The sequence below is a fragment of the Microtus pennsylvanicus genome, chromosome 8 (assembly GCF_037038515.1).
Source record: "Microtus pennsylvanicus isolate mMicPen1 chromosome 8, mMicPen1.hap1, whole genome shotgun sequence".
Classification (NCBI taxonomy): Eukaryota; Metazoa; Chordata; class Mammalia; order Rodentia; family Cricetidae; genus Microtus; species Microtus pennsylvanicus.
The window spans coordinates 57314105-57334323 of NC_134586.1; the positions used below are offsets into that span (position 1 = coordinate 57314105).

A 20219-nucleotide genomic window follows, 5' to 3' on the forward strand; every position below is an offset into this window, starting at 1 on the left:
GAATATGTATGACGGCATGCAGGTGTGCATGTGTGTGCAGGTGAATATGTATGACGGCATGCAGGTGTGCATGTGTGTGCAGGTGAATATGACGGCATGCAGGTGTACATGTGTGTGCAGGTGTAGATCAGAAAACATTCAGAAGTTGGTTCCAGGACTCAAACCCTGGCTGTCAGGGTTGGTGGCAAGTGCCTTGCTGACCCATCTCACCAAAATCATTTAGACTGTTTAAACTTTATCCGTAAGTCATGTCATTTTTCTTATCACTTCAAAGTCAGATTTGTACTTTCTATTGTTTTCTTTCTTTTTTTTTCTTTTTAATTTACTCATTATGTATACAACATTTTGCCTCCATGTATGCCTGCAGGCCAGAAGAGGGCACCAGATCTCATTACAGATGGTTGTGAGCCACTATGTGGTTGCTGGGAATTGAACTCAGGACCTCTGGAAGAGCAGCCACTGCTCTTAACCACTGAGCCATCTCTCCAGCCCTCTATTGTTTTCTTTAATGTTCCTGATACTGTAAGTGTTCTGCTTTATTAACAGCCTCTCTCTCTCTCTCTCTCTCTCTCTCTCTCTCTCTCTCTCTCTCTCTCTCTCTCTCTCACACACACACACACACACACACACACACACACTCTATTTTCTTTTCCTTGAGACAGGGTTTCTCTGTGTAGCCCTGGCTGTCCTGGAGCTCACTCTGTAGACAAGGCTGGCCTCCTCGAATTTACAGATATCCGCCTGCCTCTGCCACCCAAGTGCTGGGATTCAAGGTGTGTGCCACCTGGTCTACAAGAGCTAGTTCCAGGACAGGCTCCAAAACCACAGAGAAACCCTGTCTCGAAAAACAAAAAAATAAATACATGGATTTGCAGCTGTGCTATCTCTGCCAGCTTTCGGCTGCGTCCCTAGACTTGCACACACAACATTCTCACAGCATTAGTTTTGAGAGGACTCGAGGTTTATGCTATGATGTGCTCTAACTCAAGAGCTATTTAGAAGCACAAGCCATTGGGCCTGTGATTTCCTCCACTGATTAAATCTGATTTGCTTCTCTGTTGGCCAGTTCTATGTCAACTTGACACAAGCTAGAATCACTGGAAAGGAAGGAGCCTCAATTCAGGAAATACCTCCTCAAGATGGGCATGGTGGTGCCACCTTTAATACTAGCACGGGAGACAGAGGCAGGCAGATCTCTTGAGTTCAAGGCCATCCTGGTATATCTACAGAGTGAGTTCCAGGACAGCTCCTTAATAAGTGATTGATGTGGGCGGGCCCAATCTGTTGTGCCTGAGACCAACCACCCCTGGACAGGTGGTTCTGCATTAGTAGGCTGAGCCTGGCAGTGGTGGTGCACGCCTTTAATCCAATCTCTCGGAAGGCAGAGGCAGGTGGGTCTCTGTGAGGCCAGCCTGACCTACAGAGTGAGTTCCAGGACAGGCTCCAAAGCTACACAGAAAAACCCTGTCTTGAAAAATCAAAAAAAAGAAAGAAAAGGAAAAAAAAAGCAGGCTGGCAAGCCAGTAAGCAACACTCTACATGGCTTTTTGCATCAGCTCCTGCATCCAGGTTTCCTGCCCTGATGAACACTGATGGGAAGTGTAAGCTAAATAAGCCCCTCCCCAGCTTGTACTAGTCATGGTGTTTCATCACAGCTACAGAAGCCCTAAGTAAGACAGCTTTTATACCTTTAATAGTATTGATTTTTATTTATATGTGTGTGTATATATACCATGTGTGTCCACTCATGCACAGGGACCAGCAGAGAGTGTCAGATCTGGAGCTGGAGTTTCAGGCAGTGTTCAATGGACGTGGGTGTCAGGAACCAAACCCTGGCTCTCTAGAGAGAGCAGCCAACATTTAACTGCTGAGCCATCCTAGCCCCTGTCGTTTGCTGCTTTTCGTATTCCTCACAGTTGTGTTCCTGCAGAACTCTCTGGCTGTTCTGCATGTGTGTCTTCCCCTCACGCTCAGGAAGGAAAGCAGGTATCTCTGCCCAGGGTACCAGCTTGTCTTGGGGGTTAGTATTTCCAGAGATGGGAAACATTAGACCGTTTTTGTATTTAACAAGAATGATCTGGAAGAGACGCAGGTCAACACTGTCCATAACAGGGTGAAGTCTGATGAGGAGCCCAGGTCAGGGAGATGCTGACTGGCCATGTTTCATCTCTTTCCCAAATGAGATACTTGCTCTAACCACTCTTCTGGACCCTGCCCCCACTGAACAATGGTCACTGTAAGAACAATGGTCACTGTCAAAACAATGTCCCTGAGGTTCAGATGATTCAAACAAGACCATTAGCTTTCTGGGCATTTCATTTTAGGTCCATCATCCCATGCCTGTGTCCTCTGGGTAGCCTGGCTTTGCACAGAAACTACAAACCGATTCTTCTCTAACTGAGCTTTTGCTTAAGAGTAAAACACCAAAAAATATCAGTCAACAAACACTAGCCAGTGTGGTCCTATCGGTTCTGTCTCAGTGTTCCACCGACTTCACTTTCACCACCATCCCCCACCCCTAGACACCAGCAACAACTTCCTCCCTGGTCGTTGATGGTTTGCTTGTTTCTTTTGTCTTGAGTGCTTGTCCAGAGACCTCCTCAGACTCTGACTTAGGCTAGGTGAAGGGTAAGAGGGTCTGCAGTCCTGTGTTCTGATTGTTGCTGCTTTGCCACTCCTTCCTTGTGTTCAGGGTCCTCACATTGAAGGATAAACCACAGAACTGCTAAAAGCCACCTATCCCTGTCTTCTGCACTGTTTCCCAGTGACGATGCTCATTCCCCTGAATATGACAGACCACATCCACTCTTTTCTTTCCCTTGGAGCTCATATCTTGCCTGTGTCTTCCAAATCCTGTTTCTCTAGACTAGAAGATCTAATGGCACCCCCTGCAGTGAGGAGTGAATTTAGTTTTCGAAAACATCCAGCATAGGCCAGACATGATGGTACAAGCCATCTCAGTACTCAGGAGGTGGAGGCAAATGGATCTTAGTGGGTTCAAGGCCAGTCTGGACTGTGTGGGGAGCTCTGGGCAAGTCAAGGCTACAAAAATATAAATAACAGGGCTGGAGAGATGGCTCAGCGGTTAGGAGCATTGCCTGCTCTTCCAGAGGTCCTGAGTTCAATTCACAGCAACCACATGGTGGCTCACAACCATCTGCAATGGGGTCTGGTGCCCTCTTCTGGCCTCCAGGCATACACACAGACAACGTTGTATACAAAATAAATAAATAAATATTAAAAAATATATAAATAACAATTTTTAAAAAATATTTATTTGTATACAATATCCTGTCTGTGTGTATGCCTGACCAGAAGAGGGCACCAGACCATTACAGATGGTTGTGAGCCACCATGTGGTTGCTGGGAATTGAACTCATGAACTTTGGAAGATGCTCTTAACTGCTGAGCCATCTCTCCAGCCCACATAAATAACATTTTTTATCTTTTAGAAAAGATGCTTGATTTTTAAATGTATTAGTTTTGATTTTATGTATGTGAGTGTCTTCCTGAATGTTTGTGCATTGTGTACATGCTTGGTGCTCACAGAGGCCAGAAGAGGGCGCCAAATACCCTGGACCTGGAATTAACACTAGTTCTGTGTCACCAAGTGGGTGCTGGGAACAGGACGCTGGTTCTCTGCAAGAGCCAGCAAGTGTTAACCAATAAGCCTATTTCTAGTCTTCTCTCTCTCTCTCTCTCTCTCTCTCTCTCTCTCTCTCTCTCTCTCTCTCTCTCTCTCTCTCTCTCTCTCTGAATATATGCTGTGTGTGCAGGTGCCCACAGAGGCCAGAAGAGGGCATCACATTCCCTGGAACTGGAGTTATAGGCAACAGCAATGTGGCTGCTAGGAACCAAATTTGGGTTACATGTATGTGCCGCCATGTCTGTTTACAATTTACTTTGCACAACAGCTTTCCTAATTTACTGTATATAAAATAAAAATCCCACAAAATTATGGGTGTTGGACAGTCAATAGGTGCTTTCACTGTTCCTAGAAGAAGCAGGGCACTTTTCTATCTTGGAGATTGCCAGAGCCTCCCTCTATCTAGAATGGTTTCTCCCAAACCCAGCTTATCTAACCCATCCATCCTATGAGTATGTCTCTACTGAAGTAGGCTGGAGGGCCCCTCTGCTGCCCCAGTGCCCTTTGTGCTTAGCTAGCCTTCCTACAGTTGAGGCTCTGGTCCCACATGTTGAGGAATGGCCCTGCTCTCCTGAGACTGAGGAAGAGCAATGCCCGTCTTATTTGCTTCCATCATTCTTGATGCAGGAGTGAATTTGAAGTCAAGGGGAAGCACAGACTAGAGGGAAAGGCGACTCTCACAAGATATCTAGTGACAGGGATAAATTTGCTCAGGCTGTGAGAGTCTAAACTACGCTGTAGTGGCTCAGAGGTTATGTATGAGTGGCTGGGATTCAGTTCTCAGCACCCATATATATGGTGATTTACAGCCATCCGTGGACATCAAGCACGCACTTGGTGCACATGCATACATGCAGGCAAACATACACATAAAATGAAGATAAATAAATTACACCTGGCACAAAGTTCAGCTCTGCTCTTGCCCAGGTTCCCCACCAAAGCCTGGTCTGCTCTGGCCTTCAGGACCTCAGACCACGTGCACCAGAAGGCTTCTGCTGACCCTGACCTCTCTCCTTGGCTGGTCTGCTGCACAAAGGGTGCGGGACCCTCTTCCCGGGATGTCCCCCCGGGGTGGCAAAGGGCGCAAGGCTGGAGGTGCAGGTGCGAAGCCAGACTCCGCAGCAGGACTCCGCCCCCGAGCTGTCCACTGCATCGATTGGGCGGCTGGGCGCATGAGTGACGGGCGCGCGGGCCAACGGGGCGCGCGCGCGCCACCGCCTTCGCTTTGCGCGCCCCCGACGCCGGCCCGGGCGCCGCGGCGCTGCGGCTGCGGGCGGCGACGCTGCACCATGGCCCGGCCGCTGCGGGCCGCCCGACTGCCGCCGCCGCTGCTGTTGCTGCTGGCCGCGGGTGAGTGGGGCCGGGCCGCGCCGCGAGGGCGCAGGGCGCACAGGGCCCGTGCTGGCAGCGCGGCAGAACAAAGGCTGTGGGGCGCGCAGGGTCGGCCGCGCGCGGGGAGGAGGTGGCGGCGCGGGGCCTGGAGCGGGGACCCCCCCCCCAGGCGCTGTGTCCAGGGAGCTGGATGCTCCGTGCCACGCGCGCGCTCGGGGACGGTGGCGGTGGGGCCGCTGCACCAAGGTGCCCGCGCCCCACCCCTCGCCAGGTGACAGGTGACAGGTTGATCATTCTGCGTCCACCAGGCAGAGGGGTGTGTGCGTGTGTGCGCGCGAAGGTTCAGGGAGACTAATCAAGGGAGGAGAAAGCGCGCGGGTGACACCCTTAAGAGAAATCGCATCGTAAAGGTCTAGCGGGTCTCCACGGCGCGTGGGCCGAGGATGCCGGGGGCTGAAAGCTAGCTGCGTGGCCAAGGTGGATGTTTACATGTGCGTGGAGCTTGCCTGGGAAGGCGTGTGTGTGTCGTTGTGAACGCGTGTCCTCGACTGCGCGGGGCAACTTTATTAGGAACTGACAAAGGGGTAGGTCTGCGACAGCGACTGCCGCCACACGGAGCTGTGTGGGAGACTTGGTACGCGGTTTTCCATTCATCAGTCGCACTGGGTACCTCGTTAGTGTGGGTGTGTGACAGGTCGGGGCCTGAGGCAGGTAAGAAATGGATATGTCTGCGTGAGAGAGAAAGAGACAGCTTCCCAGGGTAGACATGCGATTTAGGGGTGTGTGCGTGTGTGTAGGGGGCGGGCACAAGGGCTTGACAGGCTCAGAGGCAAGCCACCACACAGAAGGGGAGGGAGGAAGGCTGACTGCAAAGGTGGGTCGGATCAGGACGTAGTAGAGCTCACAGAAGGGTGGAGCTGGGACCCTATCCTAAGGTAGGCTTGGTGCGGGAGCAGGGTGCTGGACAGAGTGGGCTCCAAGACTCAGTGAATAGCCCTGCGCAACTTCCCCTCCAGTGGAGACAGGCATGGGACTAGCTTCCTGTACTCAGGCAGTCACCCCAGCAAGACCCACCCTATGCAATATGCAATATATGTATAAATTCCTGGGATCTATGTGAGGGGAGGAGCCAACCCTGCTTGATATGGACATGTGGTGGGCCCTTACTTTGGGACCGGCAATGATAGAACCCCAGGAAGATGTCTGAGGAGTTGGCGAGGGTGATCAAGATTATGTGTACCTGTTAAGTCCATCACTTAGGAACCCAACGAGGCAGGAGAATTGGGAGTTCAAGACCAGTTTGGGCTGCAGAATGAGACCCTGTCTCTAAATAAATGAATACATACAAAATAAAATAAAACAAAAAGACTGAGAGGGGACTGGCCCCTCACAGTGCTGGGCCTGCTATGAGCAGGCCCAGTTAGCAAGAGCACATGTTTACCCCGGAGATGAAGAAAGGACCTAACAACACAGGGAGGGGGTGTCAGTTGGTGTTGGCATCACATCTACACAGACCACCTGCGTCTTTGCATATGCATACAGTCCTCTATAGAAGGTCTGCTGTCTCTCCGGGGGAGCCACACCAATCCTGCCAGCAGTACAAGTCAGGACCCGGGCCTGGCTCTCAGGCCTTCATCCTAGTGCTAGTCAGGCCCCTCCCCCCTCTCCTACCACACTCTCTCCATGAGCATGCCCCTGCCTCTGTGCAGGCACATGTGTGTCTGTCGGCTTGCCTCCTTTTTACACCTTTGTGTAGAAGAAGAAGGCTCCACGGCACACAGCGGTGGCGTGGCGGTGGGGGATGGGGGTGTAGGACCGTGGTGCTAGAGCACTTCTGTTGTGGCTGCCACTCTGGGCTATGGGGGCAGAGTGGCAGATGCTGCCCAGCCACCTCCCAGGCTGGTGTCTGCTCAGGGCTTAGGGGGATCTGACTTGAAAGCCGCTGGCTAGGGGAGGGCCGTGTGCAGCTGGTGGCAGACAGACTAGATCTCCAGGATGAAGTGGGACCGGTGCAGGAGGGCACACTGGGTTCTGGGGCCTTGGCTAAGATGTCTGCCTGTTTCCTTAGCCCCCTTTTCTTGTTTGGATCTGCTTTTCCTTGAGGCTGATTCCCCTCATCCCTTCCTGTATGCCTTTTTCTCTCTGCCTCCCTTTAGGGTGATGAAATAACAGAAAATGCAACGAGCTCGAGGAAGAGAATGAATCACACAGGGAGCATAATTCTGAGATTTTGAGTCAGATGGGATCTCCACCGAGGCAGACTAATTATTAAAGGGAAAAATAATTATCTGCAGAATGGACAGGGCTCCCCTTCTATTCTGGTGTCCTCTTGTGGTAGGCAGGTCTGAGAAGCAGTTACCCCCCCCCCCCCCCTTGCTGAAGTAATTGCCCACTACCAAAGCTGTTGAAACATTCAGGTCCCTGTGTAGACAGAGGAGCAGTCACAAGGAGTATGCCTTTCAGAGAATGAAAATTGGTTGGAAAAGAGTGAAAACCAGGGAAAATATCAGATTCCCCCCCCCCCTTTTAAAGACTTTGTTAATGCCTGTAGACCACCAGGGAAAGTGGATGAAGAAGAGGGGATGCTGGCGGGGTTGGCGAGGCACTGCTGACTGCTGGATTGCAGATGGAGTGGGAGAGTGGAGGCTCCCACCTGGGGCATGGAAGGGTCAAGGTGCAGACCCAGGGTACACCCAACCACAGGGCTCTGCACACAGTCCTGGCTGACCAAGAAGCACCCACCCCACCCCACCCCACCCCCGTGGGGCCTGCACGGTTCTACTCTACTGTCTTTGGGGCAGCTGGCTGAAGTGCTGAGCAGTTCCGGGTCAGCTGACGGTGGCCACTTCTCTACCACACTTCAGTTAGTTTGGGTTTTGTTTGTTTCTTTGTTTGGTTTTGTTGTGGTTCTTTTGTTTTATTTTTCAAGACAGGGTCTCACTCCGAAGCTCTGGCTGTCCTGGAACTCATTCTGTAGACCAGGCTAGCCTTGAACTCACAAAGATCCACCTGCCTCTGCCTCCCAATACTGGGATTAAAGGCGTGCGCCCCCACACCCAGCTTAGGTTCTGAGGAGGTAATGCAGAGGCTCAGAGGCAAGCAGGTCACACTTCTTCAGGAAAGATGAGTTCTAGATTCTTGAGGAAGACCAGCTTTACTCTCTCCTCCTGTCACTAAAGCCTTCCTGCCAAGACACAGCGTGTGGATAAAGCTTACTCCTCACGGCCCCAAAACGTGGCTGCTCAGGCGCCCTGGGAACCTGTACAATATTCGGGGTTTAATTAGCACACACATCCCTCATCACCTGACGTTTTCTTCTTCCTGGGATGCATGAATGAGTTTTTCCAGATTGGTTTCTCTCATTTGGCGCCGTGCCATGCCTGTTCCCCAGCCCCGGGGAGGCTGCTTCTGCAAACGAGGGCTGCCGTAGCAGCTGGTATCTTGTATACAATTTAGATTTCATTTCTCCCCCAAACTGCTAATTTCCCAGCAGGCAGAGACCGTCCAATGTCCATCTTTGTATCACCAGGGAAGGCCTGGCATGCTACTTGGCTCCGACAGAAGCCAGGAGTGGCCGCATCACGATGTGGCTGGCCTTCCTGTATGGATTTTACTGACAATGAGATGGCACAGTCCTCGCAAGTGAGTCTCAGTTTTAATTGGCACTGGATTGACAGGATTCTGTGAATCTGTTTCACTTTTTTTAAAATTAGAAAGTGAGTGTTAAATATATAGGACAGTTTGTAGAAGTGTTTCTAAACAGGGCCCCTGTGGCCTGTGAATGAGAGCTCCGCGGAGGATAGCATTCCCGAGGGCACTTTGTGGGACAGCGGAACCTTCCCCATGGACTCAGCTTGGGTTTGCTGTGGGAACCCCAGGCAGAGTGTCTAAAGGAAAGGGGTATCCTCCAGTCCTTAGCACTGGCTTCCCTCCTTGGCACTCACATCCCTTGGGGGTAGCTATGCTGTCTTGAATATTGTTTTAAGCAGCTCAGCCCAGCAAATAATTGCTTCCCAAACCTCCTTCATAGAACATCTGCAAGACCTTCCTGTGGGGAGAAGCAGCTAATTACAGCTCTTTCTATTAACTTAATCCCATGAGTCGTCAGAGATCTCATCTGTAAAACGGGAAGGTCTAACCTATTCTTGTTTATTCCCTCAAGGGCTTGCTGAGCCTTGGTGTGTGTCAGAAACTAGACACTACAGTGTCAAGGGACACGCTGCGCGTTTACCATCTGATGAGAGTTAGATGATTGTCTGTTGCCAGCGGGTGAGGAGCAAACGTAGGGCCAAGACTATGATAACAAAGAATGGCACCCTGCCCAGGCACGTGACCAGGGAAGACTGCTCAGAAAATATCTGGGGTTGGGAAGTTGGCTCCGTGGATAAGAGGGATTGCTGAACAAGCATGAAGACCTGAGTTAGAATCCTAGCATCCCTAGAAAAACCTGGGCATGCCTGCAACCTTATCTTTGGGGGCAGAGACTGGTGGATCTTGGAGTTCGCTGGCCAGTGAGAGACCCTAGCTCACAGGAATAAAGCAGGGAATGATAAAGTTCACCTGACATTCTTCTCACATGCTCACATGCATGAAACACACATATGCACACACATGTACAAGAGAGAGAGAGAGAGAGAGAGAGAGAGAGAGAGAGAGAGAGAGAGAGAGCGAGCTGTATCCAGAAGTGAGAGTACGAATTAGGCAGGTGGGGAAGCTGTTGGGAGAACTTGATGCTCTTGCAGAGGACCTAGATTCAGTTCCCAGCACCCTCATAGGCTCACAGTTCCAGCTTCAGGGATCCAGTGCCCTTCAGCGTGACTCCATGGAAACTACATGCAGGTGGTACATACAGGCACATGTTCCAGAAAAATAAAGATAAATCTTTAAGAATTGGGTAGGGGAAAGATGGGAATAAATGGGTACTATTTCAGAAGGCATAGCATGTATGAAGAAAGCAAAGGAGATTGTCATGTTCTGGAAATCTCTAGAAACTTGGTTTAGGGCATATGGCATGAATGGGGTATGATTGTGACTGTGGAGAGTGGAGAGGAGGTACTAGGGTATGTCCATTGGTGGAGAGCCCCTCTGCCACTTTAAAGGATCTGGCTGGGTCATCTTTGTGATGGGGCAGTAGATACAGATTTGGCCATCAGAAGGCTGTGCTGAGTTTTGCTATTCAAAATGTGGTCTGTGGACCAACAGCATTACTCATCCATACAGAGCCAGGAACACGGGGTGAGTCATATGTCCATTTAGGCCCTGGTGGCTCTCTGCTCAGAGGGTAGTGTGGAGGAGAGATGTATGCAGTGAGCATTGCTAGGGAATCCTGAAGTACCTAAAATATCTGCAGGGACTGTCTCTGGAGAGACTTGGCAGGAACGAATCAAGGATATTCATGGGCCAGCATATTGGGAAGGTGGGGCTTGGAGAAGTGTTCCTCCCCCCTCAAGATGTAGGCCTTTGAGTAGACCCAAGTCCTTCCTACCAAAACTGACACTTTGAGCTGTGAGCACTGTGGACTTCATTCTAGTAATGTAGCCTTGGCTGCTTTGTTGTACTGTAACGCGTGGAGTATAGGCTGTGTGTGTTCCCTTGGGGGGCACCGTTGTCCACCCCACAGAATGAGATGAGGAATGAGCGTTCCCAGGTGCTATCCCAGCTTCGCTCCCCTCCCAGCAGCGCTTCTTGCTCATCCTCCTTCCTTCTCTTGAGTCTGCTAGCACAGACACCACACCGTCATTCTGCATTTGTGCCTTTCGGCCTCTTACACAGCTGTTACACTGTGCTGTGATGATCTGACTTCCTCCTGGGCTCCACTAGAAACTGGCATTTGAAGGTTGGGGACTATATCTTTCTCATATCCCGTATTACTTGACTTTTGTATAATGCCTGGTGCAAAGCCAGAATTTATAAAAAGGTTTTTGGGGTGAGTGAATGAGTGAATGAATGGCGTTCAGTTGCTCAGCTCCTATTCTGCATGAAAGAGCCCCCTTTATAACCTTTCTCAGTGTGCCAGCGGGCTATGTCAAATTTGGGGCTGTGCAACAAATCACCCCCAAATTTTTGACTTAAAACAGAGCTTGTGGGGATGGCAAGGTGGCTCAGTAGGTGAGGGCATTTGTCACAAAACCTGATGACCCGAATTCGGTGTTTCCAGCCCATGTGGTAGAAGAAGAGAGCTGACTTCTTTGACATCCATGCACATGCGTACTCACACACACCACACACATGCACATAAATGTAACACACACATGCACACACACAGAGAATGAATAAATGTAAATTTTAAAACAATCACAAAATCTCCAGAAACTCTTTTTGCTATTCTTTTATTTTATGTTTATGGGTGTTTTGCCTGCACATATATCTGTGCACCATGTGCCACCTGGTACTAGGAAAGACCAGAAGAGGACATTAGACCTCCCAGAACTGGAGTTATAGATGGTTGTGAGCCACCATGTGGGTACTGGGAAATGAACCCATGTTCTTGGCAAGAACAGCCAGGATCCTTAACCACGAAGCCATCTCTCTAGCCCTAAACCCCAGAAATTCTTGATGTGATCCCCAAACTAGAAGCATCAACCTGGGAACGTTCAAGAAGTTGCAGAACAATGGGGCTCAAAGCTTATCTGTGGCTTAGCTCTCTGTTTAACTCACACACACCGCCAGCCTGTGCATCTGCGCTGGCTCAGGTTTGAACTGGACTGGTTTTGAACAGACTCTGTGTATTTAGCTCATGATTATGGACTGGCAGTGCAGCTGGAATCCGCTGGCACTTCTGATCTCAGCCAGGCTCCTTCGAGTTCCACATCGGCTTGTCCTGGCTGGCTTTGTCACAGGGGGCTTCAACTGGGACACTGCTAACCTGGCTATTTTCTACATGGACTCTTCTTGTTCTAGCCTGGGTAGGTTGACAAGCTGTCCTAAGAGAATAACCCTTGAGACTAAAGCAAAGGCCTTGAGGCCTGTTGTGAAGGTGATGCTCAAGTCTGAGGAGTGGGAACTTAGCCTCAAGGGAAAAACTACACAGTTGCATTTCAGAGGGGTGTCCTCCTGGAGGACACACTTGTACCCCCAGAGCCTCAGAGAAGAGCCCTCGGGTGGTTTCTGTGTTAGACCCAGCCACCTGACTCACTACCATCTACCTGTCACGGGATGGACCCTGCTCTTCCCATAGAAGCAGGACTAGAAGAACAACAACCAGAGTTGTTTTAGGGTCTGGGGTGAGAGTTGGAGTGGAAGGACTCATTGGCATCCTCCTGTGGAAACCACAGGGAACCCAAGGGGAGGAGGATACCATGAAGATTGCTGTGGCTCCCTCTGGCCTCTAGGTGTGTTGAAGCCATGAGTATGCCCTGCCCTTTCCCACATATGAGTTGGTAATATGGACACAGGACTTTGGACCTGGTGTCTGGGACAGCTAGGGATGCTCTGGAAGGGGTCTGATGATTCTCAGCTTCCAAGCCAGAATCTCCCCAGCCGCCGGATCTGCCACAGGGAGAACATAGCAGTGTCTCGAGTCCTGCCTTCCAGAGGAGCCCCCCTGCCCCAGGTAGAACTTGGCCTCCCGCAGCTCAGAGGGAGGCCTGTGGATCAGCTTGTTGAGAGTGGAACATCTCTGAGCCAGAGTAGAAGGGACCAGCGTGCCAGCTCTTGCCCTGTGGATCTGCCTTGGTCTCCTAGGCCTCCACAGTCAGCCCCGTGTTGGCTCTGAGGCCACATGGGACATTGATGAGCCCGCTACTCACATCAGTCTTGTCTTTCTTCCCTCCCTTCGTTCCTCTCTCCCTTCCTCCCTTCCCATTCGAGGGTTTTTGAGACAAGATTTCACCATGTAGCCCAAATTAACCTCACACTTGTAATCCTCCTGCCTCAGCCTCCAGAGTGCTGGGGTTGCAGGTGTGAGCGCAGCCTTTGTGTTAGTGCAGGTGAAGAAGCAGTTCACCGTCTGCTCTTAGGGCTCTCTAGGTGGAGGACGTCCCGGGCCTCTGTGCTTTCTTCAGGTCCCTGTACAGCAGTGCACACAGTCCCCGGGGGGGGGGGGGTGTCCTCACTGGGATAGACAGCTCCGCCCACCTGCAATGAGTGCTCCTCCCTCTGGGACTGAGGGCTCAGAGTGCCCACCCATGCTTTACAATGGACTCTAAGGATGGACTGATGAATGAGCTTGGAGACCCTCACCCAGGCAGGGAAGACAAGTGTAAACTCGTCTTCTTGGTACCCTGCCTGCCTCCCCTTCCAGCCCTCTTGTTCCGCACTAACCCCACCCAGATGCTCTCCTATAGGTCAGTGTGCTATTCTTAGTCCTGGACTGACTAACAGGTGCACAATGTACCTGACATTCTCCCAGTTTCTGCTGGAACTCTGTGGTCTTTTCCCTTCCTTCAGCAGCCAAGCGCTGCCCTCCTCATCAGGGGGTGAAGCGATTAAAATTCAGATGCTGTTTGTAAAGCACTTTGCACATGGCCCTGAAAATATGAGGTCTTGTTTTTATTATAAACATCACTGAAATTTTCCTTCATTATGGTCACAGCAGGTCACACTTCACATCCAGTGCAGGGGCCAGGCGCGCGGGTCTTGGACCTGCCCTCCCCACACCACTGATGTCGTTAGTCTTAGGAAGGATGCAGAGGGCATTTCCATCAACCTCCAGGTCTTCTAGGTGAGGAGGTGAGACCCGGGGGACTTGAGCAACTTCCCAAAGCGTGCAGTGAGGTGCCCAAGCTAGCTGTGAAACTGATCGGTGATACAGTTCTGCTGTTCTCGGTGGCAGAGCCAAAGAGACGGAAGATGATCCTTTTCATTTGTAGTCTGGTCTTTGTTTCTTTTGTCTTGATAAGTCGGGAGGGCCCATGAGTCTAAATAAACTTATAGGATTGCCAGCACTGGTGAGTTTGCCCTGCAACCTTGCGTGGGTTTTTAAACTGCACCCAGGAGACCTGCATGATGCAAATCACAGCACGGGCTGGAAGTTTCAGGCTGGGATGCAAACTTAGAGAACAGTGTCACATGCCAGCAAAGTCCTTGGCTTGAATTTGTCCCTGCAGTGTCTGGCAGAGCTACTAGACTGGGACAGAGGAACTTTCTGAGCACCCTGGGGATGAGGGCAGCAGGGTCATCAAGTCCTCACTCCCTGCTGGCTCTCTTGCCACTGTCACAGGGGAGGCTGAACACTCTAAAAGGATAGCTCAGGTCCCTTAAAGCCCCAGTGCTGAGGAGTGTCCATCTTTGTGATGTGTCTTGCCAGTCCTTGTCCTGACCCTCCTTCCTGATATCTGGTTTTGTCTTTACAGTAGCTTCCCTGGGTGCCTGTGCAGCCGGCGTGGATGAGCCTGGCCCTGAAGGCCTCACTTCCACCTCCCTGCTCGACCTTCTTTTGCCCACTGACTTTGAGCCCCTGGACTCGGAGGAGCCCAGTGAGGCCATGGGCCTGGGCGCCGGCCTAGCTCCGGGCTCAGGCTTTCCCAGTGAGGACAGCGAGGAGTCCCGGCTCCTGCAGCCACCACAGTACTTCTGGGAAGAGGAGGAACTGAATGGCACCAGCCTGGACCTGGGTCCCACTGCAGGTAGCTCTGCTCACTTATCTCTACGCAGGATACCAGGGCGATCCATGTTGTTAGGGACCGTGGGGCGGTTTCCACCCCAGTCTTCTCCCCTCTGGTGTCTTCCAGGCTGTCTGCCATCTGCCATCACTAAGTGTCTCCTTAATAGAAGCTACTGTTTACCAAGGTCCAGGCACCAAGCTGGCTACACACAATCTGGGGACTGGTAACCAGTGCATGGAGCAGGCTGCAGTGCTTCCGGCCCTGGCCTCTACAGTGGTGTCCTTGGCTTGTGGGGTCCCCCTATTAAGATTAGGAAAAGAGAGCTGTGGTATGAATAGTCAGCCCCAAATCTTCTCCCTAAACTATGACACACCCAGTGGACTTAAGCAAGACTTGGGTAAGAGCACTGGTTGCTCAAGGACCTGGGTTTGATTCCCAGCACCTACACGGTCGCTCCCAGCTGTCTATAATTCCAGTTCAGGGAATCTGATGCTTTCTGAACTCTCAGGGCACCAGGCACACACATGGTACACAGACAGCTATACATGCAGGTAAAACTCTCATGCGCATTAAAATAAAATGTAGAAATCTAAATAATAATTACATAAATTGTGGTGGCCATGTCTTCAATCCTGGCCCTCAGGAGGCAGAGGCAGGCAGATCTCTGTGAGTTCCAGGTTAGCCTGTGAGTGAACACTGTAGAAAATCAAAAGATAAAATAAAGTTAATTCAAAGGAAATGAAGCAACTCACAATTTGACAACAGAAATATGAAAAACTAGAACCATAAGGAACTAACTAACTTTCTTTCTTTCTTTCTTTCTTTCTTTCTTTCTTTCTTTCTTATTTTGGTTTTTCAAGACAGGATTTCTCTTTCTTTGTGTAGCAGTCCTAGCTATCCTGGAACTAGCTCATGTAGGCCACGCTACCCTTGAACTCATAGAGATCTGCCTGCCTCTGCATCCTGAGTGCTGGGATTAAAGCCACGTGCCACCACAGCCCGGCAGGAACATTCTATTTTCTACTTTCATCTGAGATATTTTTAAATGTATTTTCCACATTGTTAATTATCCTTTTATAACTTTTTTTTTTACAAATTTCCTTTCTTTTCATCTTATGCATATGGGCGTTTTGTCGGCATATGTTTCTGTGCACCGTGTGGGTGCCTGTTGCCCAAGGAGACCAGAAGGTGTGGATAGATTTCCCCTAAGACTGGACTATAGATAGTTAAAAGTCATCATATAAGTGCTGGGAATCAAACCAGGTCCTCTGGAAGAGCGGCCAGTGCTCATGACCTCTGAGCCACCTCTCCAGCCCCTACTACCCGATTTTTAACAGTTGTGTATTAGCACACACGTGGTTGTCAGATGGCCCGAGATCCTCCCCTCTTGTGTCCAGGTTTAGTTGCAGCAGCAAATGTTCTTATGCTTTTTCCACTTTCCTGATTATTTCCCCAGAATAAAGTCTAGAATGAGATCAGTAGGTCAAGACATGTCTCTATCAGCATCCCACCCAGGAACAGAAGACAGGGAGCCCAGACATCCCCAAGAGACAAAGGAATGGATTTGTAAAAGTCTGGTAGGATATGGGAGAATCACTAGGCATCCAGGGCAGGCCACAGAGGCATACCTCAGGTACAGAGGAATCAAAAGGCAACCATCTCTGGCCTTCTTCCCACTCCACATCCAGGATCCCGTCTGCAGGTGCTTCGTGTCCTTGCTCCCTGCCACACTGAGGAGCCTGTGAGACTGGGCGTGTGAGCCCAGCGCTGTGACTGATCAGGTCAGCCTGGGGCAGTGGCAGAGGAGAGTTCAGACAGTGGAGCAAATGGAGCCGCTCTGCCGTCAAGTGTGTGGGTCTCAGCAGAGAGATTCCCAGAAAGACCACTTTAGCTCCAGCATGCACTCACCAGAGGGACTGAACTCTGGGGCTTGAGATGCTTCCCACCCTGGCGTGATGGCCCAGGCAGTTCCCACACTCAGGCAACTGATGCAGGAGGATCATGAGGTGGAGGCCAGCCTAGACAATACAGCAAAGCCTAGTCTCAAAAAAGCCAAGGTCTGGAGATAAGGTTCCAAGGTAGAGTTGCCTCTATGATAATGTACAAGGGCCTGCCTTCGATCTCTAGAACCCCAGGGGGGAGGATTTTGCTCAATTTGATAGGAAAAATTATAATGGTCTTTGTAAATGGCTTGACAGTATAAATGAATATATATTAATTAGTAATATATATACCATTAATACACCATGTATAAATTCTGAACATAGATTATATAATATATTCTATACAATATATTTTACATATAGAAATATCAAATATAGTTTTCAGGGCTGGAGAGATGGATCAGTGGTTTAGAGCACTGACTGCTCTTCCAGAGGACCCAGGTGTGATTGCCAGCAGCCACACAGTGACTCACAACAAATCAACTGTAATCCTAGTTCCAGGGAACCCAATAGATATGAAAATGATGCATACACATGCATGTATGCAAAACATTCATACACATAAAAAGAAAATAAATAAAATACACTCTTCATTTTGGATCTGAAGCCTGGGGGAGTGGAGAGAAGGCAGGCTCTGCCATTCCAATCCTACTAACAGCACCCTGACATCTGTGGAGAAAGCAAGGGCAAAGCTTCATTTTCTCATCTAGGACATGGGGTCCTCACCTTGCAGGGAGGTACAGCTTACATGAAGGGCTGCGTTCCCAGCACTCCGGACAGCGGTTGGCACTGGGAAGTGTTCTGCAAAGTGGTTGCTGCTGTTATCACTTCCACGGTTTTTCCCTACCAAGGCGCTCATTTTTTTGGTCACTGTGCAGTCTTCATGTAGAAGAAAGAAAATATGTCTCTCATTTACAAACAGAAACATTTTTACAGTTTGTCAGTTGCTTTTTTTAAGTCTTAATGAGTTCGTCTATTTACATTCTATGTATATGCCTGCTTTTCTGTGTGTCCCATGTGTGTGCAGTATCGAAAGAATCCAGAAGAGGGCATCATATCCCGTGGAACTAAAGCTACCAGGGGTTGTGATCTGTCAATGTAAATGCTGGGGATCTAAACCAAATCCCCTGAAAGAGCAGCCAGTGCTTTTGACTGCTGAGCCCGTGCTCCAGTCCCTTGAAAATGGTTTTAAATGTTTTTGTTGCTTTTTGCTTAAAGAAGCTTTTCCCTCCCTGAGATATCTGCTGCTCTCCTGTGGCTTTATACTTTTATATTTAACTATTTTAGTATATGACGGGAGGTAGAGACTCATATTAGTTACTTTTCTTGTTATTGTGACCGAATACTTGCCGAGAAGCAACTTACAGGGGGAAGGGTTTGTGTGGGCTCAGAGTTAAAAGGGATACAGCCCACCATTGGGGCCGGGTAGATGTGGCAAGCGGCTCCATGGTGGCAGTATTATGCATCTGGGACGCCTTTCCTGCTCACCTCTTGGAAGAACAGGAGAGTGGAAAGGAAGTGTCCAAGCCCAACCCTAACAAACCTCTTCCTCCAGCTAGATTCCACCTCCTAAAGGTTTCATAACCTCCCAAAATAGTGCCATCAGCCAGGGACCAAGTGTTCAAATGGGAGGCTGTGGGGATATTCTCATCCAAGCCGCCAGAGGGCCCCATCTCCTCTTCCTGGGTCTGTGGCTCAGCATTTTAGCAGTCCTGCCCTTGTTCTGTGCTGGGCAGTCTGATGCCCTGGGCCTCTAAGGCTATTTCTGCTGGAGAGAGGCAGGTAGGCTGTGGGTAGGAGAGCAGCAGGCCTGCTTGGGACTGACTCTGGGGTCCAGGGAAGGTTTGTGTCTCCTCCCTGGGCTTCTCCAGTTCTCTTGATGAGAAGTTTCACCGTCATCCACTGAATTCTAGCCGTGTCATGGTTTCTAGGCTTCAATATGGCTCACTTGGTGTTCCTGTCCTCTCTTTGTCACACCGAGTGATTGTCACACAGTCCTTGTATGGCAGGAAGGGAAAACAGAGGCAGGCAACTGCGCTGCTGGCCTCTTGACTATATGTCCTTGCTGGTGGCCTTCTCTTTCTCCCCTGGTGTCTTGCCTTTCTACACCACATGGTCCCAAGGAGCAGCTGTCTTCCTGTGAAAACACGCCTGCATGAACTTTAGTAATATACAATGTAGCTTGTATGTCCAGCCCGCCAGAAGCTGGTCTCCACAATGCAGCCCTCTCCTGCCTGGCAGAACTGAGCTGATAGGCCATGCAGGGGACTCTCCTGTGACTAGCATCAACCTTAGCATCCTGTTCTATCTGGCAGTGGCTCAAGCCTGCTCCTTATGCCTCTAGTTCTGATTCTTCCCATTCCATTGGCCCCAGAAGCTCTTTTGCACCCTGCTTCCCTAGTTGCTAGGTAACCATCCTTCACTACCCAGCTCAATAGGGGACAGTCACTCTGCCCATGAACAGATGCTGGGGGCTGTGATGCTGATAGTGCCCTGTCCATGGTGTGTAGCCTGGCAGGAACATGGGGCTAGCGTCCCGTGCCACCCACTCTCCACTGCTGGGTGAAGGTACCCACTTTCCAATCCACCTGCTGGAAAGGTATCCCTCCATGCCATTAGCAGCCCCTAAACACAGCTTCCTCACACTGCCTGGCAGACATTACTGCAGGAGGGTTGAGATGGGAACAGAGTTAGGGTCTTTGGTGGCAGTGGGTGGGGAGGCTGAGATTCAGGAGGACCCAAAGGCCAGTGTATCCCTCACCACCATTGCCCTGCTCCACCCTTGAACCTGAGAGTCCTACACCCCAGCCTTGAGGAGGGGAGCTTTCTCAGAGCTGCTCTTCCAGTCAGTGTCCTTCCAGAAGAGCAGACAACCAAGTGGGGTGGGATGGGGGTGGGGGTGGAGTTAAAGCAAGGTCAGTTCATTCCTAACTGCTAGTGGTAAACAGTAGTGCTGTTTTGTCCAGTCGTAGCTGCTTTCTGTTGAAGGATTAGAAGGTTCTGGAAGCCAGACCTCCAATGTGGGAAGGCTGCACCTGGGAGGGTTTTGGGTCTCATGGCCCTGTGGAAGAACAAAGCTGGAGGGGCAGGCCTGAGCAGCTGTGTGACACTAATGTGTGGTGGTGACATTAAGCCATCCAGAAGGTGGAGCTCGAGCCCTAGTCATTTATTAAAGGCTCACTCAGTCCTGTCATAACAGCAATTAAACCCTCTCCCTCCACGTAGGTAGCCCACACTGCCCGAATTCACAAACCTCCTGCCTCAGCCTCCTAAATGCTTCTGGACAATACATTTCAATGTTGAGTTTCAGAGGGGTTCAGCCCATGGCACATCGTCTCAAGACTGCCCCCCACCGTCACCCTCTACACACTTCCTTTTCTGTTAAGACAGGACCTGCGTTAGGTAGTGAGGTCCTGCCAGAGAGGGGCTGGATGACCCCTGGAGGCCAGCAGGTCGGGGAAATCCCATGCACAAGACTCACAGGCTTCTGTGGCAAGGGGACTCTACGGGCTTATGGGACAAAGAACAGGATTGCAGCACCAGCAGGAGACTCAACGTGCCAGCCTGGCTCTCTGGGCCATCCTGCTCCATCCTGTTCTGTTGGCTTCAATCCAGCTAGACTGCCTAGGAAAATCATTGTCCCTTCCCTAGTGACCACCATAGAAAGTGAGCTCTGTATTCCCAGGACCAGGAGCGGGTCAGGTTGGTTCAGATTGGGTCCTGAACTTCGACTGTCCTGCCCCAAGACCAGAA

General features: G+C 50.5%; 1 protein-coding gene across 1 annotated transcript in view; it reads left to right on the forward strand.

Annotated features, from left to right (window-relative positions):
- The first annotated feature begins 4851 nt into the window (after nucleotides 1-4851).
- Podxl2 (podocalyxin like 2) overlaps nucleotides 4852-20219 on the forward strand; it is a 34850-nt gene continuing 19482 nt past the window's right edge. Inside the window, exons 1-2 of the mRNA XM_075983536.1 lie at nucleotides 4852-4996; nucleotides 14272-14544. Coding sequence (XP_075839651.1) covers nucleotides 4936-4996; nucleotides 14272-14544 — 334 coding nt within the window. The 5' untranslated portion in view covers nucleotides 4852-4935. The remainder of the gene's footprint in view (nucleotides 4997-14271; nucleotides 14545-20219) is intronic.